This window comes from Rutilus rutilus, assembly GCF_951802725.1.
Source record: "Rutilus rutilus genome assembly, chromosome: 12".
Taxonomy (NCBI): domain Eukaryota; kingdom Metazoa; phylum Chordata; class Actinopteri; order Cypriniformes; family Leuciscidae; genus Rutilus; species Rutilus rutilus.
This window is the reverse complement of record NC_140217.1, coordinates 25,230,964-25,258,893: the sequence shown is the minus strand read 5'-3', so window position 1 is coordinate 25,258,893 and position 27,930 is coordinate 25,230,964. Positions and strand designations below refer to the sequence as shown.

The following is a 27,930-nucleotide window of genomic DNA, read 5'->3' as shown; positions in this document are numbered from 1 at the left end:
ATAATCCTCCGCACAACACAAATGACAGGTTGTCTATCAAATCCACAGTGTCACTGCCACTTGACTTTCTTCCCATTATCACAGTCCACCATGCATGAAATGGCTTTCTGCTGTGCCCAGTTGTGAACAAATAAGCATTTGTAGTATTCAGGCCATGCTGCATCCAATCAAGTTCTTCAGCTAAACGCACAGCAATTTAGAGTTTGATTTTAAAATCTGTATGCAAATAGCAGGGGAGATTTGGGTAAACACCAATCTGAGGCAGAGTGAGGAAATTAATTAGTATAAAAGAAAGTTAATTAAGGTTAAGGCTTGAATCAAGTGCACATTTAGTGGAAGTGTAATGAAACACAACAGATGCTTATTATCAGTTGAACTAAACAAAAGGATTGACGTTGTCATATTAGTAAAGGCCAGGTCTGTACCTTCAGGTCTGTACTGAGCTACGATGGTGACAGTCTGTCCAGCGTTCTTCAGCGCTGCAGCCGCCTGTTCATGCGTTGCACTGCGGAGGTCCACCCCATTTACCTGCAACAAACATACAATATTAATGATGTGTACCACAAATAACCACTGATTCCAAGCACAGCCAGTGGGGTCCAATAGCCTGAAATGCTCATTTAGAATTTAAAATCTACTGTAAACCTGGAGAACTATTACTGTAAAGTTTATGCAGCTTGAGTGCTGCTGGGATAAAAAAATAGGAAAAATAGATTAAAAAATCTTTATATACCAAATATAAAGACATTCTGCAATTCACTTTTTCAAATCAATGTTTTGCTGAAATGGTAAATAAATAAAAATAAAATATTTCTGTAAGATTGACAATGAGTAATAATGAGCAACAATTGCTGGTAATGCGATGTTCTTCTTACAGAAATGATACGGTCTCCTTTCCTCAATTCTCCACACAGGTCTGCAGGCCCTCCTGCTAATATAAAGGAGATGAAGATTCCCTCTCCATCTTCTCCTCCTACAATGTTGAAGCCTAGTCCTGTGGTGCCCCTGTGCAGGACTATTTTCCTAGGCTCCCTAAAAAACAAAACCAGCATTTATTAGCTGATTTGAGTGAGAGGTTCAGGAAAGTATGCTTAAATAAATATTACAATGCTTACAAAAGTGACAGACATACACAGGCATACGCACATGCACATACACACGCGTGCACATACGAAAAAAAAAAAACCTATTACAAAAAATTCTGAAATAAAATAAAATATAAACACACACATATATACATACATATACACACACATATATATATATATATATATACACATACATACATATACATATACATATGAAGACTTCAGATGCAAAAGCCTCTAAGTGCCATCTGAAATTTCCTTCTAAAATGAGCATTTTTATCAAGCTCGTATATTTAAGTTCAGTAATTTCACTTTAATGACAATTAATAGGTCATTTTCATTGCCATTAAAGTGAAATAAGTGAACATAAACATACAAGCTTGATAAAAATGATCATTCTAGAAGGAAATTTCAGATGGCACTTAGAGGCTTTTGCATCTGAACTCTTCATATATATATATATATATATACACATACATACATAATACATACACACACACACACACACATATACATTATATATATATATATATATATATACACACACATTATTTATATTTATATATATATATATATATATATATATATATATACACACACATACATACATACATACATACATATATATATATATATATATATATATATATATATATATATATATATATATATACACACACATACATATACACACACACACACACACACACACACACATTATTTATATTTATATAAATGTATATGTTTACACACACACACACATATACACACACAGGTTTAAATATATACAACAGCAACATCCTCTTGCATTAATTATTTGCCATCCCAGAAAAATACAAAAATAAAATACATTTGACCAGATCTCCCTCTAGTGTACAAAATATGAACTACACAAGAGAGATACATGCTCTTACAATTTGCAAAGGTGCATCGCATTTTTACTTTTATCTGCAGTTCAAATTGTATGTAAATGTGATATGGTGCTTTCAAAATATTTGATCATCCTGATCAGCCAAACAGGGAGCCTGACATAAAAGTGTTCAGCAGTATTTTTGGTGCCAGTGCTGAAGAAATTACTTAAATATTAGTTTGCCAAATATACAGCATATTTGTGAAGCATGCATCTAGTAGTCTGTAGATGGCAGCACAGCCTCAAATCAATGGCTCGGTAGCATTCGCACGTTTTCAAACAAACCCTCACTCAACATGGCTACAGACGTGTCTTTTAACCCTTAAAACTCTAAGAACAACGGTTCAGTAGAGAAACTGAGTGACATTGACAAATCTCAGTTATAAAACAGTGTATTTTTATACCCATCCTGTAGAATTAAGTCTTAATTCAAAGCTTATCAGATTTGCCAAAGTTGACTTCACAGATTGGTTGGTCATATCATGACGCCAGCTTATGACGTAAAAGGCTGTTTGTTTTTAACATCAATATGACGTATTTGGCGAATTCTTCCAATGGGAAATAAATCCCCATGATTAAAGGGGATTAAATATGGTAAAGCACACCAGTCAGTATGTGTGTGTGTCCTTGATAAGTATCTACTGTTCTCTACTGGATAAAATATATGGTGGTCTGGCCAAGATCATCTGCACAGTCTCTCTCTCTCGTAATACCACTCGCGAGTCGCTACTGACAACAACTCTTACGAAATGAGCAAACAAATCAGGTGAATGAGAAAGAACAGGACACAGCAAAGAGGCTTTTTTCTAAATGAAGTGATATCTTCAACAGCTCTCCAGAGGACATTTAAAACTGTCCAACAAACACTGTGAGTGATCTGCCATATGTCCCTAATATGCATGTGTCCTTGTGAATGCCCTACATCAGTGGTTCTCAAGAGGACTTAAAATGATTGAAAATAAGAGAAAACAAGCATTAAAATAAGTTAAAAACGATTATCAAATTAAAATATATTTCTTATTTTACTTCACCTTAACAACCGTTTTTTCTTTTCTATACTTTGAAAAACCAGGGTTTTCACTGTCTGGAAATATTAGGTAGTCTACATTTAAAAATGTGATTTCTAGACCTGCAAAAGGAATACAATTTTATAACTCTATGGTCATTTTTATAATAAACATACTTTTGTTAGTTATGGCAAGCTGTAAAAAAATTGTCATGACTGGAAACTTCAAAAGGCTTGCAGTCAAAAAGACCTTCTGCTCTGAATAACATAAGAACGCAGAGTAAATAACAGCACTCGAATTCTTGTAATAATTTTACAAATGATTTAAAAAACCTAAACTTTCCTTTGCAAAAGTGAGACAAGCGAGTTTACAATTCAGACATGGATATGACGAGATTATTCACTTTGAATTTGTGGGACTTTTGCAGTATGAAATATTTCCTGTGATCAAAATCTGCATATTAGAATGAATTCTGATGGATCATGTGACATTGAAAGACCCCCTGTGGTGAAAAGCAAGTCAGCACCATTTCTGAGTATTTTCTCATTAAAACTGCAGTGAACCAAAGATAGTCTCATAAACACGGTTTGAAATCGCTGGTGTTCTTTACGTCACAAATATGTGGTAATGAATCACATCAACATGCGGGCGGGCTTCAGCATATCATTAATTATGCTGCGAAGCAGGGGGGTCTCAAGAAAAGCCAGGTTATCCCGGTATGTTTTTCTGTTGATATGAAAAGTCGGGTATATTTAGCAATATAGCGGGTGAATTATGTATATTACGATGTTATGATGAACTATTTGCCTTTCTCCACTGACGTTCTAAATTGTTCAGAGCGTTTCTAAGGATGCAGATTTTTAGAAGGCAGCTGTCTGAGATGGTGAACGGGAACATGTTTTTTTGTAACATTAACAACACATTATTAGCATATTGATAACGTAGTCAAGCAAAAGGCTAAACGTATTAATTACCGTTATGTGTCCGACGTCGTAGAGAGCGGTACATAAAACGCTTTACCCTTCTGATACATCGGCTTGTATGCGCGCCTGTATAACTCACTCTTCCACTTCTTCTGAATACAGTTGCATTCAAACATGCAGCATATGGCTGACTTAAACCAGTATTTCCACTTGCCATCGTGTAGCATTAACTACAGTAAAGTTGAGCAAGTGGATCAGCTATTCTGAGCGTGTGATTGAGAGGAGGCGGAGACTAATTTGTATATTCAAGGTTCCACGTATATTAAATGAAGCAAGGGTGTAGTTACATTCAAGCTTTTTTTTTTTTCACAAGAAAAAAAAAAGTTAAATATCTAATTTTGGTGATCAAAGATGAGTTTTAAGGGATCAAACTATTGACTACAGGGGGACTTGAAGACTGGAGTAATGGCTGCTGAAAATTCAGCTTGGCAATCATAAATAAAACTTTAAAATATATTATAGCTGAAAAGAGTTACAAGTTTTACATTGTAAAAATATTTCACAATATATATTTATTATTCTGTATTTCTAATCAAAATAAATGCAGTCTTGGTGAGCATAAGATACTTCTTACAAAAACATTTAAAGTCTTACAGAAACCAAACTTATGACTGGTAGTTTATAGCAACTCACACACATATTGGATTAACTGAATTTTGAATTCTACTAAACTACAGGGTGGGCCATTTATATGGATACACCGTAATAACATGGGAATGGTTGGTGATATTAAAGTCCTGTTTGTGGCACATTAGTATATGTGATGGTCACCACCCATCTTGAGGACTTTGCCCCCTCACATATACTAATGTGCCACAAACAGGACTTTAATATCACCAACCATTCCCATGTTATTACGGTGTATCCATATAAATGGCCCACCCTGTACACTGACAGTTATAGGTGTGCACTGCTACTGGAAATAGAGTAAAAATTAAGACTTGTCTGTGCTCAATATTTATCATATGGGTATTCATAACAAAAATGATTGTACCTCAGTAACATGAGATAAAGGGAATAATCCCTAAATCAAGATGATTTCCTTTCAGCAGAATGAGGACATGCCAACTAATAACTCATCTAATATGAATAGCTGTGTGTGAGTGTAGAGTTTTATGTAGTCTGTTTTGTAGTATATAAAGCCATGGACCATTATGCAGAGATAAAATATGTACTAAGAATGCCATTAACCTTTGGCGGCTTATCTTATGTGTAGAGAAAAGCTATTCTCATACAGTACCTACACCAGAATAATGAAGCCGTCTTCACACCAAGCTACATGTAATGAAACTTATATAGCATTATCTTCCAAATTTCAGGAGGGTGATATAGAGAAAAGCAGCATCAGAAAGCAAAAAAGCAGCCTAAGATGTGATGAGAGTGAGAAAAAATGAGAGCGAGTGAAATCAAAGGATAAGACTGTATAGAAATAGTTTAAGAGCAAGTCATGATCTGTATTAACTTTCACTTGAAACAAACGATCATTTCACTTCGCAAGGGCAAAGGAATCATTATGCACAATAGGAACTGCACTGATGGCCTCTGAACCCGAAGCCATCAAATGTTACAGGACGGCAAAAGTCATGATTAGGAAGACAAAGAAATCGGGAGGGCAAAGGCTCACCTTGTGATCTCATCATCTCCCAGCATGCCTTTTGAGATAGGAGAGTACCGAGATGGGGTGGCGGGGGTTAATGGCTGACTCAGATAGCTTTGGGTGCTGATATGGTTCTCCATGTGCTGGGAATAGGCTGAAAATCCAAAACACAAAGATATAATGTTATTGATGCAATGATGAAAACTCATTTGACAATGTTCTAAGAGGTCATATGTATTAATGTGAAAACTTACATTTACAGACTTTCCAAAGACTAAAATTGCTGAAAATATTTGGTGTGTAAAAGCACTCCTAGCAAGGATGTTAAAATCTTATATGATCACTCTCTTTGTGCTTTAAGCACAAACTTCTTCTTCTTCCTAGTACATTACCTCTCTTACAAACACTGCTGGTCACAAGTTTAGGGTCAGATTTTTTTTTATGTAAAAAAAAAATATATATATATATATAGCACATATATATATAAGTATCTTATCTTAAAATGTAATTCATTCCTGTGATGGAAATGGGAATGGTCTTCAGTGTCACATGATCCTTCAGAAATTATTATAATATGCTGATTTGGTGCTCAAGAAACATTTAGTATTATTGTCAATGTTGAAAACTCTTTTTCAGGATTCTCTGATGAATAGAAAGATCCACATCACATTAAGCTCCAAAAAGGACCAAAAGAACCCATAAAAGCAGTCTGTGTGACTTGTGAGCTGTATTCAAACTTTTGAAAACATACTGTACAATAGCTTTGTGTGCGGAACAGACAAAGTTGTTAAATCTCATTCTCCATTTTACATATTCTTGTAGGCCATTTAGTTACGACACGATACGGTTTGGCATAAATGATATAAAACCTTGAGAAAATGCACCAACGCGTTCATTTTTCAGAGCTTTGGTGCAGAGAGCATTGAATATATAACAAAATTTCAGGCTGGTCTTCAAACAAAGCTATTGTTTGGCTTCAGAGATTTTTTTTAATAACCTGTTACACGTTACATGTAGTTACTATAGTAATGACTATAAATCATGCATACATGGAACTAACCCTACAACAAACATAATCCTAACCCTAAACCTGTATAAGTACACATAATGAATTAATATTTCTCAGTACTTAAATGTGACCCTGGATCACAAAACCAGTCATAAGTCGCACGGGTATATTTGTGGCAATAGCCAAAAATACATTGTATGGGTCAAAATTATCGATTTTTCTTTTATGCCAAAAATCATTAGGATATTAAGTAAAGATCATGTTCCATGAAGTTATTTTGTAAATTTCCTACCGTAAATGTATAAAACATTTATTTTTGTGAGTGAGAGCAGCACAATCATGAACATAAATGGACAATTTTAAATGCGATTTTCTCAATATTTCGATTTTTTTGGACCCTCAAGATTCCAGATCTTCAAATAGTCGTATCTCGGCCAAATGTTGTCCTGTCCTAACAAACCATACATCAATGGAAAGTGTATTTATTCAGCTTTCAGATGATGTATAAATCTCAATGAACATTTTTTTACCCATGTGACTGGTTTTGTGGTCCAGGGTCACAAATATATAATTACACTGTAACAAGGACACCTTAACATAAAGTGTAACCAACTGTTCTTGTATGAAAAAGAACAGCAAAGATTCTTCAAAAATCTCATTGCTTTCCACATAAAAAAAAACAAACGGTATCACTTTTCTATTTTCCTTATTACAGTACGCTACATGCATTTACTGCAGTATACATAGTTACAAGCAACTAACACTAACCCTATGTACATGTTGTTAATTAATATTACTCATTACTTAGTTGTGTAATTAAACTGTAAGGACACATTCAAATAAAATTATCAAAATAACAACATGGGCATTTTAGTAGCTTAAACATTAGACTGACTACAGAATGCTGGTAGCAAGGTCTTAAGTTTGATTTCCAAAGAATTCATAAACTGATACATGTATATCTTAGAGCAATTATATCGGAAAGAAGCATCTTCCAAATGCATAAATGAAAATGAATGGACATGAGGGTGGCAGAAATTTCATTTTCTGCAAACAAAATCCTTTTAAGTCTCCATAATTGATGTCCCTACTATAAAAGATGTGTCCTTATTTCACTGTGTCAGATGTAAAGTGTAATAAAGTCAAGGGTACTCACTGGGCAATTACTAACTGCAGACATCGACAACCCATTTATTTAATTCTCATCAAACAGTCCTTCACGTGTCAAAGCCCTACGCATTGCCTGACTGGATGACAGATATAATGAAATGAGATCACTAATGAAATTGTTCTGTTTACGCCTTCCGAGAAAGAAAAAAAAGAAATCACATTGTGCGCACTCGCATGACTCGCATGTCTACATGTGCAGATATCCTTACATGGCTTCAAAACTCCCTCTGCAACACTTGCACACACACACACGCACTGATTTTTACATATACTGATGCTGGATTTGCCGGATAGGGGAGCTGGCCACGTGATGCACTTCATGATTAAATGTGCTTTTGTCCTTCATGCCTTTAAGCCCTAACGACAGCTTCCTTTCTCAGGATCTAATGCTGGGGGATCTGGCCTGCCACTGGAACATCACCAAGGTGCTACATTATCGACTGTCATCACTCAGCACTTTGCACAGTCAATTTTACTGGCCGTCCTCATGAGTTGCTGCCCCCATCAGTAGAAAGTGCTGTCTATAGCGGATTTGAGGTGGGATTTAAGCCATTTGTGAGCATGGGACACCAACAAAAGACCACAGAACTGAGGCAAAGTGCCTGGCAAGTTTGTTAACTCTCTGACCATACTGATAACATCCCCATGCATTTACTTGTCTTCCTATGTAGGTAATAGACTTAGTCCAAAAACAAAAAGCTAGAAGAATACAGTTGGTTTCAGGATAAGCTTACTTACAGCTGGTGACATCGGGAGGAACGTAACTATCATTCATAAAGACACTAGTAGGTTTCGCCACTTTTAAATAGACGACATCAGGGGTGTTTTTCAAGGCAGTCACGGCATCTTCATGAGTGACGTCTTCAAGGCAAGCAGCATTCACCTGTAAAAGATGAATATATCAGATGCAACACATACACACTATACAAGTGTGGGGTCAGTAAGATGTTTTAATGTCTTTGAAATTGGTCTTGTATGCTCATCAAGGCTGCATTTATGTGATCAAATATACAGTAAAAACTGCTAAAATAATAGTGGTTTTCTGTTTAATAATTGCAATTTATTCCTGTGATGGTAAAGAATGTTCAGCATCATTACTCCAGTCTTCAGTGTCACATGATCCTTCAGAAATCATTCTATGCTGATTAGGTGTTTAAGAAATATTACTTATTATATCAATGTTGAAAACCATCGTGCTGCTTAATATTATTGCGGAAACCATGATATATTTTTTCTGAATTTTTGTTGTTGTTGTTGATGCATAGAAAGTTCAAAAGCGCATTTATTTGAAATAGAATATAGAAACCCTTTCCAAAAAATGTGAATATCATGGAAAAGTTTATTTATTTCCATAATTCCATTCAAAACGTTAAACTTCCATAGATTATAGATTCAGGGCCCACAACTTAAACGATTTCAAGTATTTAGTTGTTTATTTGTACATAATTTGGGTTTCCAGCTCATAAAACCCAGGAAAACAGGATTTCAAAAAATTTGAATATTACATGAAATCACACAGTAATTACATGAAATCACACAGTAATTACACAGTGATACCATGGTCATTGAACCTGGACAGCACAGTGGACCAACACCAGCCGATGACATGGCTCCCCAAACCAACACAGACTGTGGAAACTTCACACTGGACTTCAAGCATCTTGGATTGTGTGCCTCTCCATTCTTCCTCCAGACTCTGGGACCTTGGTTTCCAAATGAGATGCAAAATTTGCTCTCATCAGAAAAGAGGACTTTGGTCCACTGTGCTTTATGTAATCCAGAGTCAACGCAGCCGTCTACCAGGACATTTTCAGAGCACTTCATGCTTCCTTCATTTTCCAGCAGGATTTGCACCTGCCCACAGTGCCAAAATAACCAAAACCTGGTTCAATGACCATGGTATCACTGTGTAATTACTGTGTGATTTCATGTAATATTCAAATTTTTTGAAATCCTGTTTTCCTGGGTTTTATGAGCTGGAAGCCCAAATTATGTACAAATAAACAACTAAATACTTGAAATCGTTTAAGTTGTGGGCCCTGAATCTATAATCTATGGAAGTTTAACGTTTTGAATGGAATTATGGAAATAAATAAACTTTTCCATGATATTCAAATTTTTTGGAAAGGGTCTATATCGTAACAAATTCTCTATTGTCACTTTTGATCAATTTAATGTATCTTTGCAGAATAAAAGTTTTAATTTATTTGAAAAAAATCTTATTGATTCCAAACTTTTGAAAAGCAAGACATAAAACAAAAATGCCTTATCATTTAATAAGCCAGGGTACAATAATATTTAACTGACAGAAGAGGACCAATCGAAGGTCAGTTTACCTGATGATGACTAAATTTAAGTTGTGATTCATTAACAATGATTAGTGTGTCAGATGCAATTGTTCCTCTACAGTGTATTTGCCCAAAAAAAATTGTAACAGAATATTTAGGACTAAAAGTCAATTGCAGGAGCTCTAAATTAATAGGTTGTACATCTCATTAAATAAGGTGAAGATGATAAATTCAGTAAATAGAAAAGTTTTTACTTACAGCCAGAAGTTTATCCCCAATCTGCAGCCTTCCATCTTTGTGGGCAGCTCCTCCCTCAATGATTTTGGTGATATAAATACTGTTGTCCCCAGGAATATGTTGGTTCCCAACTCCTCCAGCTATACTGAAACCTAGACCTGTCAACAGAGGTCAGAGTAAACCATTTGCTGAACCATTTCCTAACGTGAATTATAGTGATCACACAAAAAGACATAGCAGGCTTTTATTTTGTAATCTTTAGATGAGAAATGGCTTTACCTTTAGGACCTTTTACCAGCTTTACATCCATAACTTTTTCTGAGACGGCTTTTCTTCTTCTTACGTACAGTCTGACAATGCAGCCTGCCTCCTTCAGAGCCTCCACAGCATTGCTGTGAGTTACGTCTCTCACGTCTACATCATTTACCCGCAGTATAGAGTCATTAACTCTGTACAGAGAAAAAGAGAGAGAACACTGACTAAACAGTCAAAAGAAACCGCTATAAATCACAGTGATTAAGTGCCATTTGAAGTACTTACAAGCAATCAAAACACTAAATTTGAGTATAAACAAAATTATCTATCATTGTTTTACACCACAGACAAAATCTGCATGTAAGAGAAGCATCAGCTCAAGTGCGTTCTGGTTCCACACTAACAGGGATGCAGTTCAATACAGAAAATAATGTGATTTCCGGGTTATTTAGTTGTTACGTATAAGATTATTATTGGGAGTAGACCAAAAGACAACTATTACAAACTTTTCCAGTAAATAACGTAAGCAAGAGGAGGATCAGGTTTAAATGGTAACACTTTGCAAAAAGGTCTCATTTGTTAACATTAACAATAGTAAATGCATGAACAATAATTTTTAATCTTAATGTTAACTAATGTTAACAAGTGAAACCGTATTGTAGAGTTACCATTTAAATTTACATGAGGAGGGGAATCATAATTGTGACCCTGGATCACAAAACCAGTCACAAGTAGCACGGGTATATTTGTGGCAATAGCCAAAAATACATTGTATGGGTTAAAATTATAGATTTTTCTTTTATGCCAAAAATCATTAGGATATTAAGTAAAGATCATGTTCCATGAATATATTTTGTAAATGCCCTACCGTAAAGATATAAAACATTTATTTGTGTGAGTGGATGCAGCACAATGAATCGCGAACATAAATGGACAACTTTATAGGCGATTTTCTCAATGTTTCGATTTTTTTGTACCCTTAGATTCCAGATTTTCAAATAGTTGAATCTCTGCCAAATATTGTCCTATCCTAACAAACCATAGCATCAATGGAAAGCTTGTTTATTCAGCTTTCAGATATGTATAAATCTCAATAATAATAAAAAATGACCCATGTGACTGGTTTTGAGGTCCAGGGTCACAATTTAGGTCCATGTGGTTATTCATTTTAATTAAACCCAAAGCCCAGAGTTAGGGAAGACTATGGGTTTGTTCACTGTTCACACTTGTAGTTCGGTCCGGACAAAAAAAAAAGAAAAAGTTTTTGTCCTGGTCTGTTTAGCGTTCACATTGGCATTTTTAGATTAGGCACCTGAACCTAAAGGCATAGGGATACATTCACAACCTGATTGGTCGGCTTTTATGACGTATATTTTGAGACCGAATTTTCCAAACATCCAAAACAATGCTGTGTGTTGGGATAAATGCGCTCGTTGTACATGTATGTGCGTACATATGTGCGTCTTTTGTATGTGTTGTGTTCATATTTCATTCGAACCAGACCAGAGTTTGTTTGGAGGTGGACCGAGACCCATCTTGTCAGCGCCAAAAGATGGGTTCGGATGGCAGAGTTCACACTTATGCAAATGAAGAGAGAAATCGCACCAGGGCTCGTTTTAATCGAACCAAACATGCCAAGTGACAATACCCTATGAAACAACTTAATCTGGATTAAGTCAGATTTACTTTTCAGTAGATTTTGCAGAATTGTGAGATAGACAAATGAAAAATGTTATAGGTTTAGATATTATTTCCTGCTGTAACTGTAGAACTAATACATTATGGCCCCTAAGTACTGCATATATGAATTTTATGCAGATCTATTGCTTACAACAAATTCATGCTTTAACAGTAGAATAATCTTCGCATGTTTCAATCCAGTCGGTCCATTTTTTGGCTTGCAACCCTAAACGTCGGCGTTCAGCTTCAAGGGGCATCTTCCACGACAGAATTCTTTAAAGGAGTCATAATGTTGTGTTACCTTGGATACCCAATGCTCTATTATAGTCTTTCAGGCACTTCTAAAAAAGAAAAGTGGAAAAAAAATCAACACAGAGCCCCTCAGACCCTTATTTCTAAAGGCATTATTGTCTCGCGAGATCTGATGCGATGTTTTGGCTGTTGTGGACGGTCATTATAATAATGCAAATGAGGGGCGCGTTGATTGGTCATAGAAAAAATACACCATTTCCAGATACATTCTTACAGAAGCCCCACTAACTGAAAGCTATTTTCAAACTGCATGTTTTGCATGAGTTTGGCTAATAATGTTTAGTGGTATATTGTTTTCATACTTGCATTTAAACAGTTTTAGCCACTGAGCATGGACTCCTGTACCGTCACTACTGTAGCTGCTAGTGTAAAACAAAGTGGAAAGATGTGGCTAGCATTCGTAGAGTCCATTCCCCGTGTTTACCTCGAAGGTAACGTTACATACAATAGCCGCATTAGCAGTTAGCTGCTATTTGTTAACCACAGTAGAGCAATAAAAACACAGTTTTACCTTTTCAATTTCTGGCAAGTCCCTGATGGTGGGGATGGCACCTTTTCCCAAACGGAGCTTCGAGGCCAAGTTCGCCTGATATTGCCCCAAATTTGTAAATGATTCCGGTGTAAAATGTTTAGCGCACACACCTAACGATACGCCACTTGAAAGAGTTGTTGGGACAGCGTCATTAAAAATGAATTTCCTCCACTGTTCCCTGATAGTTTCGTCCGTTTTTGGTAGATAAAACACATTTGCATGTTGTTTGTGGCAGTCAACCACAGAGCATCTCAGGTGTGCACTCGGTTTCTCCATCTTTCTCGAGTCGACTAAACTGAATCTGAGGGGGAGAGGCCGAGGGCGGGCTTCCCGCGGCATAGGTTTGCGGTGTCCATATTTGGTATATCCTCCCCCGTCTTGACGTCAAGAGGGGGAAGAAATCAAAATCTCGTTTTTTCGTGCGCGTGCACGTGGCCTATTTTACAAACCCTGAGGTAAACAAACGCTTCACTTTTAAATATCGGCTTCCCGGCCAGTGTACAATCATTATGCAATCATAACATACATTGATTCTCGTGGAAAAGTGAAATTTCTACATTATGACTCCTTTAAAAATTAAATCTTTTTTTGCATTTCAATTCTGACATCCAAAGGCACAAGAAGACATTTTCTCCCTTTATTCTGTGGATCTCACCCATTTTCCACAAAAGTTTTCCGCAAAAATATTAAGCAGCACAACTGTTTTCAATGTTGATAATAATAAGAAATGTTCCATGAGCATCAAATCAGCATATTAGAATGATTTCTGTAGGATCAAGTGATGTTGAAGACTGGAGTAATGACTGCCGAATGTTTTACAATTAAACAGTTATGTTAAATTGTAACTATTTAAAATGTTCACCCTAGAGCAGAAGTATAAGTGCAGAACTTTATTTCTGTAAGTGAAAAAAGTGAGTGTGACAGTGTAAAGGTGTTTGAATTTGAGCTTGTACGACGCTCTGACAGAACCACTAGGCGCTGCCCGAGGGAACATGGTCTGGTATGCTAGCATCCTGTGTGCTTGGCAGATTGCAAAAGATTTTGATGATACATTTTACTGCATTTTCAATGTTTTCTGCTGAATTCAGCACTCTACGTGTGGCAGGTTTAGCAGTCGAAAGTAACTACCACTACTGCTACTCCAGCTACACATAACTGTGCTACTTATACTTATCCTGTAACCTGTTCATACCAGCTCAGAAATAAACATGCACTGCTTATGTGGGCGATGTGTAACAGGCCTAAGGAGACATTCTTATGAACTTGTCCTTTGGGGGTAATAACATATTCTCTGACCTGAGTCTGCCATCCTGTGCGGCAGCTCCTCCTGGGATGATCTTGGTGATGAAGATGCTTGGGTCCTCGCCAATGTGGGGGTTATCGGTACCGCCTGCAATACTGAAACCCAGGCCCGAGTTCCCCTGTAGGGAGAAAAAAAAAAAAAAGTCAACCAAAGAAAAAAAATAGACCTTTAAGCATAATGACATTATTAAATACAAAGTGAAATCAAAGGAGAAATATATGTGCATGCAAATGTTACAGCCAGTTGATCTATTTATTTGATTCAGATATATATTCATTCAATTCAGTACAGTATAATGATGATCTATACGTTTACATTAGTTATAGTTAATGCATTAGGGTTCATGAATTAATGAATAGTTTTTTCCGAACTTATTTATGTTTATTTATAAATGTAGTATTATAAATGTTCATTGTAGGTCATGTTAGTTAACATATACTGTACAACTTTCAAATGTTAAAAAAGCCCAAGTAGAAATTAAATGTAATAAATTCTGTATTGTCCTAACAATGTGATTCAAGCTTTTTTTCTGTTAACATTTGAGTGGCAATTTAAAACCCTGAGCATGAAAACGTTACATCTCTTTTCGTTACACTGTAGCCTACAACCATTATGCAGTTTATTCAGAGCCTCCATAAAAATAACATATACCTTTAAATATTGTATTGTAAATCCTACTGACATTGTAAGCGATTTCTGCCATTTTTTTTTTCAGTCACCGCAATCTTACCCGTTCAAGTGTAATTTCTTCATATTCATAATCAGCTTCTGTTCCATTCACCTGAAAGTTAACCGAAAGACTTTTGTCAATATACAATGTCAAAATATATCAACATGAGCATATGCCCTCCTCTATATTAGTGTCACCCAAAAAAAATGTATTAGTTCTGCAGGTTTCTATAATTCAGGAAGAGTTTTTGTGATTACTAGATTTTGTTTTTCTTTCAAAAATAGATGTCATGAACAATTATGTCCGCCAGTTCAAGTTATTATACGGCTGATTGCAGCCTTTTCACAAAGACTGTGAAAAGTATTTTACACACCTTTTGGAGGAATTGTTTTAAATCTATTTTTGTTTGTTGATTCTCTCACCATTTGGCAATAAAATTGCATTTTTTCTAATGAAGTGTTAAGGAACCAGAAAAAAAAAAAAGAGAGAAATCGGAACCAAACTTGCTTTTTCCCCACAATTCGCATCACTAGTGGTCTATTATTGAAATGCACAAATGTACTAATATAATACTGTAGATTATTATAGACAGACATATAATACAAACATTACACCATAGAAAACAACAGCAATAAGAGATCAGAGGACTGTTCATTCTGATCTCTTTTACTCTCAGAAATAAAAGGTAAAAAAAGCAGTCCTTTCCAGTTACACCCTTGTACCTTATTTACCCCTCAAGAGTGCATATTAGTAGCCTACCTTAAAAAGTTTAGTATTAGTACCGTAATGTGTATTTTAGTGCCTAAATGAAAGGGTACCGACCAGTGACCTTGTTTTCTGAGAGTGTTATTGCTGATGTTTTGTTGTTCATCAGCAGGAATATTCATTTAATAATTTGCCTCGCTGGTTATGTTTTCAACAACCAATAAGTATTAGTCTCCGTTCCATATATAGTAAATCCACTCAAATTGTCTGCAGATTGCATCTGGGACTGATTATGGGCAAAAATAATCTTATATAATAAAAAGTTGTTGCTAGGAAAGTGCTCTAATTATGTAAGAACAAACTGTTTGGAAAAGTCTCAGTGTTTTCTCTTTCCACTCTTTCCATTTCACCTCAACTGGTTCTACAGTTCTTGGCACTACAATACTCAGGCAGCATTACATCTCTTGCCAATTACTGGGTATTTCAGCCAGAGAGGCCACAGAAACCAAATCTATGAAGCACACAGACACTAGCTGTCGGCTCAACACGCACACCAGTCCACTCGTTTTCAACGTTCTGGGTTCAGCACGAGTTAAGATGTATCAACAAGCATTTGGGGCATAATGTTGATTACCGCAGTAAATAATTTAGACTTGTCCCTCAATAAATGTCACAGTAAGACACTTATAATGAAAGTATAAATAAACTTTAAAACACACTGTTTTAAAAGTAACCGTAACTTAACCACCTACTGACATGTGTAAAACTATATCCAATCTTTCAACTTCTACAAAGTCAAGACCATGTAACACCCAGTAAACCCCATTAAATTTCACATGATATGGACGAAGATACCAGAGAGAGAGTGTGTACATGGAGCAAACATCACTCAGGAAGAGTTGAACATGAGGTTTCATTTAAATGAGGCTGGATAGCTGTCCTAGGTAGAGAAAACTGTTGGACTAAATGCTTGAGATAAATGAAAACAGGCCAGAAATCAGCATTAACACGCTTGTGTGGTTCTGGGGGCTCTGCTTTAAGCTTCTAAATGACATTTTAAGACCTTAAATACAAAAAATGTTGCTCTCTCTTTCTGTAACTGCTGCTGAAAACATCTGTTTGTGAAATCAGTGGTGTTGGGGGTGGGGTTTAAAGGAGAGTGAGAGATGTACGTCAATACTGACACTGCCCAATACAGCATTACACTCAAATCATGCCACCAGCTCTCAGCATGATACTACAATAACATTCATGCTATTACTTAAATGCTTTTCTTTTTTGTATCCGTTTTAAAAGGATATACAATATCCAGAAAGGCCTTTTCAGTTTTGCATTACAACATATATTTAACAGATTGTCAGCTACGAAGTTAATTCCATTGACAATAGCCTTTAGTTGTTTTTCTTTGGGAACCATTTAGAGGTTTTCAGCACTGCTAAACGATGATGCTGATAACATGCTGCATATATGGCCACAAAAAACCAGCCACATGGATAAGAGCCAATACAGGCATTTACACGATCAATATCAGACTATTACTACAGTATATCTACGTAATATAACGAACCATCAAAACAGGAATAGACGTACAGTACATGCACAAGGAGTTGCTCAACATCAACATTGGCCTTTATACTGTATTGCTTTAAAGAAAACCCTATTCTAAAAGCATTTATTTATTAAAAGACCATTTGGATTTTGTATACCACAAGCCAGATAACTATAAATCCACCAGCTGGACTGCTGGCAGACTCTGTATCAAAAATGCATTATCTCTGGGTAATACAATGGAGAAAAATCCTGCACTTTTCAGGAGTTTTCTGTTATTTTCCAGATAACATCAAAACATACAAATGTACAAAAATTCGAACGACAACCCTTCAAATTCCTCATTTGACCTAGTTTTCACCTCAATTACAGTATGTTTTGTGTTTATTTGTACAGTCAAAGTTTTTTGTTGTTTACTGTTGGTGAGTGCCGACTCTATACATCTAAAGGTAGGCTAGGCAATTTTTTTTATAAACACTTTGTTATACTGTACTTGTTGAAATTCTCTTCACATCCTGATAGCAATCAATAATAGAAGTGGTGACTTCTGTGGAAGTCTCAGGACCAAAAACTGTTCGTTCAATCATTGCATTCAGGCTGACGATGTCATCCCTGCCTGTCAACATATGTATTTCCATACTTGCGCGGACATCACACGTCATCAGCGCGTTCCGTAAGGCTATGCAGACGCCGCTTATAGTTCCTCCTGAACCAGTAATTACAAGACGGCAACCAGTGAAGTTCTACCCGGAGCTGTTCACGTCCTCAGACTCATATTTATGCGTTTCCGCGTCAACACTTCCATGCCGAAATGAATCTGCAGCAGTCAGGTGGTACAAGTCAGAGCTCTGTATGTCTTATTCGTTCATTATTATTGTAATGGTATGTGCTTTGAGACATGAGGTAATTTAACGCTGTCTCTCGTCTAGTGACGCATTGCAGCTTCTGCTGTGTACGTTCATGTGTTTTAGAGTTTAGAAGTGGCTTTGAAGGGAGGGTGGGATCTCATGCTTTCAAAGCTAGCTTGCTATTGCCAGCCTCTCTGAAATTGCCTACCAAACCTTTAATACTGGGTGAATCTGTCTTGGTTGTCATTCACTAAGTTACAGTGAGTGTTACATTCAAGTGCAGATCTACTTTCTTTAACATTTACAACTACTGACATAAAAACATTTACAGACAACCGACAGCCTTAGAAACAAGCAATGTTAAGCCACATGGCAACAGAATGAAGCTCCAGCACTAATAATGTGGAGTATTTAATGAGGTCAGTCAAGAGTTCCTCATGGTCATTTCTTTATAGACTTTAGCTCTATCTCATTCAGATAACTCTAGTGTTCAGAGTGAGTCTTTAATGAAGTATGACAGAAGTCAGCTCAGCAGGCTTTCTGGCTCTGGATGTATAGGATTATGAGATGCTGCTGAGACTAAGAGAAGAATGGGGGTGAAGAAGTCATGGGTTCCTGATAAATGTCAACCACAGTTACATTTTACATTTACATTTATGCATTTGGCAGACGCTTTTATCCAAAGCGACTTACAATTCATTTCAAGGTACACATTTACATTCTTATCAGTTCTTGCTTTCCTGGGAACCGAACCCATGATCTTGGCGTTGCAAGCGCCAACGCTCTACTGTTTGAGTTACAGGAAAGCTAAATCCAGTTAAATCCACATGCAAGCTAGAACAAGGATACTCCATAACACCTAAAACCACATATACTGTAGGGGAACTTCAAAATATAAGACAAGGAAATTATCTCCTAAATGTAAAAAAAAAAAAAAAAAAAAAAAGATTACACATTTTACATTTCTTAATATTAATGACTCCACATTTGTGAATAAATGAAGAGAGACCATATTTTTGATTAAAGATGATTTCATTTCTTCTGTTTTTAAGTCATTAAATCAGTCAACATTTTCTAACCGATTTGTAGACTATAGTTTGGTATTCAACTGAAAGTGAAAAAGCACTAAGAATAATGGACAGCTCTAATTTGCTTATTTTCTGACCTATGATTCAATTAAATCCGCATCCTTATTGTCATTATGCAGAACACCATCTTATTTTTGTGGGTCTTTGAACATCATATTGGAGATTTAAAAAAAAAACATCCACACAATATTATAAGTTTGGGGTCAGTAAGATTTTTTTTTAATGAATAAGAAATTAATAATCGTATTTATCAGGGACAAATTAAATTGATTTAAAGTGACAGTAAAGAAATTTTATTTTAAGTAAATGTATGCTGTTTTTATTTCTATATATCAAAGAAGCTTTAAAAAAAAAAGTAAATCAGGGTTTCTACGAAAATATTAAGCAGGACAACCATTTTCAACGTTGATAATAAGAAGAAATACTTCTTGAGCACAAAATCAGCATATTAGAATGATTTCTGAAGGATCATGTTACACTAAAGACTGAAGTAATAGCTGATAAAAAATTCAGCTCTGCCATCATAGGAACAAATTACTTTTTAATAGAAAACTGCTTTTTTAAATTGTAATACTGTTTCATAATATTACTGTATTTTTCATGAAATAAATGCAGCTTTGCTGAGACTACTTTCTCAGAAAAAAGTTATATATTCAATGTAATATTTGTTGTTTTTGTAGTGACAGTTAAAAGGATCTTAAAATGACTTTCTATAAAGTCAGTTAATATTCTACAAACTTAACAACATTCTGCAATAATCTAACTCTTCACAAAGTGCAGTACATGAAGAGATACATCACATACATATGGACTTACATAGGGTGAGGTGTCGAGGCTTTCTGTGTTCACCACCACCGGTGCTGGGCTTGCCTGCAAGAGAAATATTCATTAATACTTGGGCTGATACGAATCAAGACCCATAACTGTGCACATTACTTCTTGTCCCTAACCTACTGAGAATGAAATAGTGAAATGAACAGTTAACTATTAAAAAGATAAGAAAAAGACCCAATAAAAAAAGCATCACTTACTCTTGGCATGCTGATACAGTATTACTCTGGCATTTGCAAGAGATTGACAGCACAGCCTGTATCCATACACAGCATAACATATTGCAGAATATGCAATACAGTGGCATAACAAACCAGCGCAGACCTAATCCTTCAGCAAACATGTATCACACGCTTCACTTGCACAATTGCTTTTGAGGTACAAGTGCGCATCAGCAATATAACATAGCATTCTCTCTGTAATCTCTCTAAGTCAAGAAAACCATCGTTGAGTGGGTGGAGTGAAAACATGAGGAAAAAAAAGACCTGTGACGTGGGTGCTGGAATGGCAGTGGTCTCGGCTGGGACGGGTGGGATAGGGATCACAGGGATTATGGGAGCGGAGGGAGGAATGACATCTGCCTGCTAAACAATGACAGTGGAGGTCAAAGGTCAGACCAGATGATACACAGCAGTACTGATTTTCACGAATTCTCTTAAAAAAAAAACCCACTAATTAAAACAGATATTGAACAGAATTCTAAACAGAGAGGGAGAAGATGAGGTAATGGAAACAATACAAAAAAAAATCATATGACAAAATTTGATTGTTTTATTAGCAAAAGTCTCTGCAAACATTCAATTTACATTATTCACAGCATAAAAGTTAGATCGTAAAGGGTGAAAAAAAGAGATAAAAGAAATTTAATAATGAAAAGATCTTATAAATAAGCTTTAAAATACTCTTACAATATTTACTCTAATGTTACTTTAATTCTACTGTTATTTTTTTCAGTGAAAAACAAAAGGACAATTTTGAAGCATAGTGGATAATGATTACTTTCATTCTAAAAAAAAAGAAAAAAAAAAAGACCTGGACACTGAAAACCACTTGAAGAACCATCATATTCTCCTTTTGTTTTCCACAGACTAAAAAAATAAAAAAATAAATCAATAACAGCAAACAGTTTTGGAATGAAACACTCAATACAATAATATTTATTGTATTCAGTAGTATTAGCAAAAGAGCTTTAAAAGTGTAAATTGTGATAGAATCCCCATCAATGTAAAGGATTTGTGATGCTATTTTGTGGCTCGCTTGAAGGACAAACCTTTCTTTAGACATAACCATTAAGGTAACTGTGATTCAAGATTCAACAGGGCTAAAAATAAATCATCAGTCCAGCAATCAGTATCCTGTTGTGCAGGGCTGAGAAGGAATAGCTCTTCCTTTTAAATATGAAAATAGCCACCGTCATTTTTATTCCTGCAGGTTGAAAATGTGTGCCAGCGAGAGAAACTTCAGACTACATCACACCTGAACTAAACAGTCTGCATTAATTTACAACAACTGCTAAGCAAAACTGAAGTGCACTGTGACCGATTTCTATTTGGAAATCCAACAGTTCCTTTCAAGGGATAGTTCACCCAAAAATCTATTTACTCAAAAAATTAATACCCCTGGCTCCTGACAATACATTGAGGTCTTATGAAGCGAAATGATCGGTCTGTGCAAGAAACTGAAAATTATTTACAACATTATTAGCTGTAATCCACAGCCTCAGCAAACGGTCTGGAGCGTGAGCTTCCTGTCTCATAATGACGTACAGTATGTGTGGGAGCGAACTCACTCACACGTGAGCTGACGCTGTGTTTGTTTACAACAGAGAGGAAGGACGCATGCGTTGCATTGTTCATCAAAGTGCTACTTGTGCTTATCCTGGATGCCGCAACCTATCTAAAAAATTAAGATTACATTCGCTTGTGCGATCTCAATCGGGAAGACAGACTTTTCAGAGATTCCCCAACGTTTGAGTTCCCGCGCATACATCGCTAGCTCGCGCTCCAGACTGCAATGAACAAGCTCAGAACCGTTGATACAGAGGCTGTGGATTATATAGGTAATAATTAGTGGTCGATATTTGGCATTTTTGAAATATCGGCATTGGCCGATACGTTTTTCTGATTGGCCGATGTGTTGGAAGCGGGACTTTTATTTTGACAGCGCTCCGGACTTTTATTTTGACGGGCGGCGCTGAGAACACCAGCGCCAGAAGAGAACGGCAACGGCAGCTCCTCAGATCACACAGTGCTCACTCACATTCTCCGTCTTCATTAATTTACGATCTCTGTCAGTCATATCTAATACTTTGTTAGACAGAACTGGTAAACAAAGAAAGGAAATGGTATGTGAAGTAAAGTAAAGCGTTTGCTTTTATATTATTTGTAACAGAAAAGGCAAACAATCAGGCTAAAATACTTTCTCATTTGCCGTCAACATTCAGCAAATGCGCATCTACGTCATTTAAACAAATCTCTGAATATCTAATAAACATTTAATTTCACAAACCTTGCAGATTTAATAGAATCCAGCTGTGATATCTTGTGAAGTGTGCATTACTGTCAGCAAGTGACGGTCGGTCCGTGCGAAGTGAGTGAATGCGAACAGAAGATCAGCTTCACAGGAGACGCGATCGAAAAACTTTAAATCCTTCATTTTAAAATATGCTGATATATAACCAGTTGCCAACTGTGTCATATTCATATCTGTGATATATCCAGTTGCCAACTGTGTCATATTCATATCGTTTTCACTGTGCTGTATGTAAAATTAGCTTGTCTTTATTTGAAAAAAATATGATTACCAGCACGAAATTACCAGTTTACTGAGTGCCCTGTTACAGTGTTTACCTTCTTTTTATTCACATATTCATATATTTCTAAACAGTTACTTTGTGAAAAATACTGTAATAGGATTGCAGATTCAAGAAGTTGCCATTTAAAGTATAAAAGCATGTTTATTTTAAAGATTTGTTTTCTAATTTATTTCTAATTTATTAAATATTGATTAAAATAAATATATATAAAAATATCGGCTTTATATCGGCCATCGGCCACCCTGCTCTCTAAGATATCGGCATCGGCCATCAAAAAACCAATATCGGTCGACCACTAGTAATAATGTTGTAAATAATGTTTAGTTTCTTGCACAGACCGATCGTTTCGCTTGATAAGACCTCAATGTATCGCCAGGAGCCACGGGTACTAATTTGGTTTTGCCTGAAACTTTTTTTTGACTCTCAAAGTGATGGTAGCCATTGACTTGCATTTTATGAATCACAAAGGACCATGGTTTCAGCTTAAAATATTTTTTACTGTTCAACTAAAGAAAAAAAAAGACACCTACATCTTGGATGGCCTGAGGGTGAGTAAATTAACAGAAAGTTTTTATTTTTGAGTGAACTATCCCTTTAAAAAAAGAATTATGCAAATCCATCCAGCTTTACAACCATACAGAACAGTGAAATTCTTTCCACAGTTTTGATTCTAGAAGTACAGAGCCAAGCACATTAAAAGATATTGTAGCCATGATTTAAGAATTAGTTCCCATGACTTTTTAATTTATGGCCACGTTGGCCACTATTTATCTAATTCAAAATTAAGAAAATTATATAATAAACACCATTACATTATGATAAAACTAAACGTTAAATTAATTTAAATGGAAGACACAACTTTTACTTGCATGTATTACAGATAGTTAATTGTCAAAAGTTTATGTTGGGAAGATTTTGTGTTGACAAACAGCTAGCCAGCAAGGTAGCTATCATTACATACGGTACTATACGGTTATCCGGACCACATGTGATGACCTACCCCAACCCCACCCCTAAACCTACCCGTCACTGGGGTTACGACCAACCAAGAGCGGTTGTGGTCACGTGTGGTCCGGATAACCGTATAGTACCTTTCATACTGTAGCCTGTGTTAGTTTTCAAAACCCTTTTGTCTCAAAATTTCCATGGTCAAAGTGACTTTGATTGACAGATCTCATTTCAGAATCGAGGCTATAATCATGAATTCAGAAATGAAATAGAAACACAGTGTAGCCTACATGATGTGGACCGTGCAGAGAGGATCTGACGCAAGCAGATATCTATGGGAGTTCAGCAGATTCCAGCTCTACAGGAGCAAAAGTGTGTGTTGCCATGCTGTCAGTGAGGAGACATCCGCTGAAACTGGCCCCACTACACAGCCCGTCTGTGTCAGCGTTCCCAAACAAAAGCGATCTGATCCACAGGCGCTTGTCCAAGCACCAACAACACAGCCAGAGGAGACGGATATTCAGTTACAACAGTCCAGTTCACCCAGTCAAAAACAAACACATCACCGCAACTACTAATTAGAAAGGGTTTCCGTTTCACTAACCCTCACACTCGGGGTTATGGCAGAGACTTGAGACTAAGGCATGTACTATGGTACTATATTTGAGTGACAACAGCACACAAGACATCACCAATTCAGTCACAACTTTTTACATGAGCGCATGTTGTCCTGCCTAAATTGACCAGAGTAACTTATATAAGAATCTATTTACACTGCATGCTATTATGGCGGTTGTACAGTAGTCATGACCTGTGATTTCAGAGTTAAAATTAGAATCAATCATTAGCATTGATCAGAGAGACTGGTTTAGAGTTCAGCCTAAAGCTCCCACCAATGTCTCAAATGAATAACAATCCAAAACATACCCCAATTTAATACCCGCATAATACAAAAAATATATATGTTACGTTTTTTTAATAAATCATGTACTGATTCCAAAATTCCTTTTCAAAAACCACTATAGTGTAAAATGTGTATAAAAGATTTCAAATATGTTCACTGCTTACAAAATGTGTCAATATGATGACAAAAACATAGATTCCTAAAACAAAAAAATGTATTTGCTGGTAAGGATCCAACAATTAAAAAAACTACATCAAAAATAAATTAAAAACATACACACTACAGTTCAAACGTTTGGTAAGGGTTGGTTTTTAAAGTTTTCTTTTAAAAAGTCTCCATGTTTACCAAGGCAAAAAATAAAAAGTCATTAAAAATACAACAAAAACAGTAATATTGTGAAATAGCATTAAAGTTTAAAATACATTTTAACTCCAATCTTCAGTGTCACGTGGTCCTTCAGAAATCATTCAAAAGCTGATTTGCCGCTCAAGAAACATTTCTATTCTATTATTATCAATGTAGAAATATTGTCTCTTTTGATCAATTTAACGCATCCTTTCTGAATAAAAGTATTAATTTCTTTAAAAATATGACCGACCCGGAAATTTTGAATTGTAAAACTGGCCCCCCTTCCTCATCACCCCCAATTTTGGCAAGTGCTGCATACATGAAATGCCCAAAATAAAAAGGTTACTGCTCATAAGTAATTCTGAATAGAAACATAACACACATACATTTAGAAAGCCAACCCTTGAGAGTTTATAGTTCAAGACTCAAAATTAACCAGACTGTTATTAATATTGAGATATATAAGCTCAAACATATTTTGAACTAAAATAATCTGGGATCACCAGTGATCCCTGACAGGTAAGGGGATATGTACCTTTTTTTCTTTTTTTTTCCATGTCTGTCAATTAATTTCAATACATGACATGAACCTGGATCTTTAAATTATATCACTTCCACCTCCAAAATCATGTCTGCAAGGCCCTGGCAACCACTGACAATAAATCTTGAGAAACAACCATATAATCATCCAACACAACATAACAGACATTTCAGATTAACAATGTAGCATTATCTGAAATTCACATCCTCACAGCTCAACCTCCTCCCCCAGTGCACTACTCTACAGTAACACCTCTCATCTCTCAACAAGACTCCCACATACCTTATCCAATGAAAACGTGCCCCAAGAATTGGCAAGCCACAAGGCACTGGAAGAAGCTCTGACTTTAGCGGTGCTTTTGGTGGGGCTCTTTTTCACACTATCCCTCAGGTTGGTGAACTTCCCTCTGCTCTTGGTGGAGGCTGGAAGGGTGCAGGAGCTGTACTGTGGAACCCTGTGGGACTCCAGGTGAGTCTGCTGGAAGTTGAGCAGGGTGGGTTGAGACAGGTGAGGCTGCTGTTGCTGTTGCTGATGCTGATGCTGGTTCTGCTGGTGCAGATGGTGGTGGAAATGATGATGGAATTGCGGTTGTTGCACCAATTGCCTCGGCGTCCCGGTCAGCGTACTGTGCACGTGTCCGACCCTCTGTTGCATTCTGGGATGGTTGCAGTTGGCCACCTCCGTCACCCCGGTCCGACAGTCCACGTAAGCTCCACAGCAGTATTCATGGTTGTTGCTATAGGTGGTCATTGTTTTCCAAGCAGAGAGGGCACCACGGCAAACTATCAGGTGGGCGCCAGGTGAAATGATGGAGAACGCAGCCTGAAGAGTGATGCGTTTACTTTGCGGAGCAATCGGGAAGAAGAGAGGACACACCGTGGTTGTAAATCTGGTCCTTTTCCCCTGGCTCCACTCTTCTGCCAACCTCTCTCACCGTCTATCTCTCTTTCAGCCTCACTCGCTCTCATCCCCCTGCACTTGCTCACCAATTAATGAGCTCCAATGGGCACTGCACATGACAGCACACAGTCTCTTCTGCAGGCATGAATAATCAATGCTCCATTCTTGATTTCAGCATTGGCGTCCGGACGGTCTGCGTGTCGCGCTTTGGACAACAGCAGATTTGCATCCAACGTTTGAGATTCGCTTTTCAAAGCATTAACACGGGTCACAAAGTGAGAGGTCACAGAGGATGAACGCAATCTCTATTAGATGCTTAGCAAGAGGGCGGGCGAATGGGCCGGTGCGGTGTATCAGGGCATATGATGGCGGAGCAGAGCCTCGCTATGACCTTATTTTACAACTATTATTCAAAACTAATCTCAATTTGTACCTGCACTGTAAGATCTTTTGCACAGTTCTGTGTTATTCAATTTGAGCCTACAGTGCTGACAGCTGGATGGTGGTCATTCATTTAAGCTCATGGGGTTTTGATGGTAGGGCTGCAACAAACGATTATTTTGATAATCGATTAATCTAACGATTATTAGAACGATTAATCGACTAATCGTCGATTATTTCTCCGACTAATCAGTAAGTTTGGAACGATTATTCAGCTTTTTCAATTAGTTAAAACTCTGAGTTATACATATTCTAACTATAATATAAAACAAGAAAATCACTTCAGCTTTTGAAATGGTTGTTTTAATGAACTTTGAGCCAACTAAACAGGTCATTCTCTTTAAGTTTTCAGATTTCTGTCCAACTCAAATCATGCACAAATGCTCTCTAAGCATTGGTTAAATATTCTTCTGTTCTCTTTCAATAGAAAAAAATAAACAAAAAAATTATCAGCTGCATTACAGAAAAACTTAATCTGCAAACAATTATTATAAGAATAATTTTTTTTTTAAATTGACATGACAATTGAGCTGAGCTGACAGACATTCTCATACACCTTTTAATTTACAGTATAAAAAACAACCATGGAACAAAATACAGGCAAGTGATAAGACCGTAATACCTAATAGAGTTACAATAATAAAAACAGCCCTGACTCCTAAGCTCGATCAAGCTTTATTCTATGCAAAAATAAATCATCACATTACTGTAATTATATTATTATTGTTAATATTATTGCTATTATTAGTAGTATTGCATTATCTAATAAAGAGATCTACTGATAGCTCCAGCTGGAGAACATTCACCTCTCACCGGCTCGTCTTGTGCTTTAATATGCATGTTGTGCTCCCGTGAAAAGCAAGTTCCGCCTTGCTGCACACGACAGTATTCTTGGTTTGAAGTTTTGTGAAACTTTCACACACCTTGCTAGTTCGGATCATAGGTTCGGAATCGGATTCGTTTTCACTCCGT

The 27,930-nt window shown here is 36.5% G+C and overlaps 1 protein-coding gene across 17 annotated transcripts in view; it reads right to left on the bottom strand.

The window, feature by feature from the left end:
• The window catches only part of dlg1a (discs large MAGUK scaffold protein 1a), a 133,941-nt gene that overhangs the window by 29,789 nt on the left and 76,222 nt on the right, over positions 1–27,930 (bottom strand). For 10 of the 17 annotated variants that reach the window (XM_084425406.1, XM_084425399.1, XM_084425391.1 and 7 more), the window contains 9 exons: positions 20,047–20,100; positions 15,102–15,152; positions 14,365–14,489; positions 10,569–10,738; positions 10,311–10,447; positions 8,503–8,647; positions 5,613–5,739; positions 876–1,032; positions 426–528 (listed from right to left, as the gene is read on the bottom strand). In XM_084425406.1, coding sequence (XP_084281532.1) covers positions 426–528; positions 876–1,032; positions 5,613–5,739; positions 8,503–8,647; positions 10,311–10,447; positions 10,569–10,738; positions 14,365–14,489; positions 15,102–15,152; positions 20,047–20,100 — 1,069 coding nt within the window. Of the gene's footprint in view, positions 1–425; positions 529–875; positions 1,033–5,612; positions 5,740–8,502; positions 8,648–10,310; positions 10,448–10,568; positions 10,739–14,364; positions 14,490–15,101; positions 15,153–20,046; positions 20,101–20,261; positions 20,496–20,546; positions 20,646–25,899; positions 26,336–27,930 lie in introns of those variants that run through there. The other 7 variants (XM_084425404.1, XM_084425398.1, XM_084425403.1 and 4 more) reach the window with 4 other exon arrangements.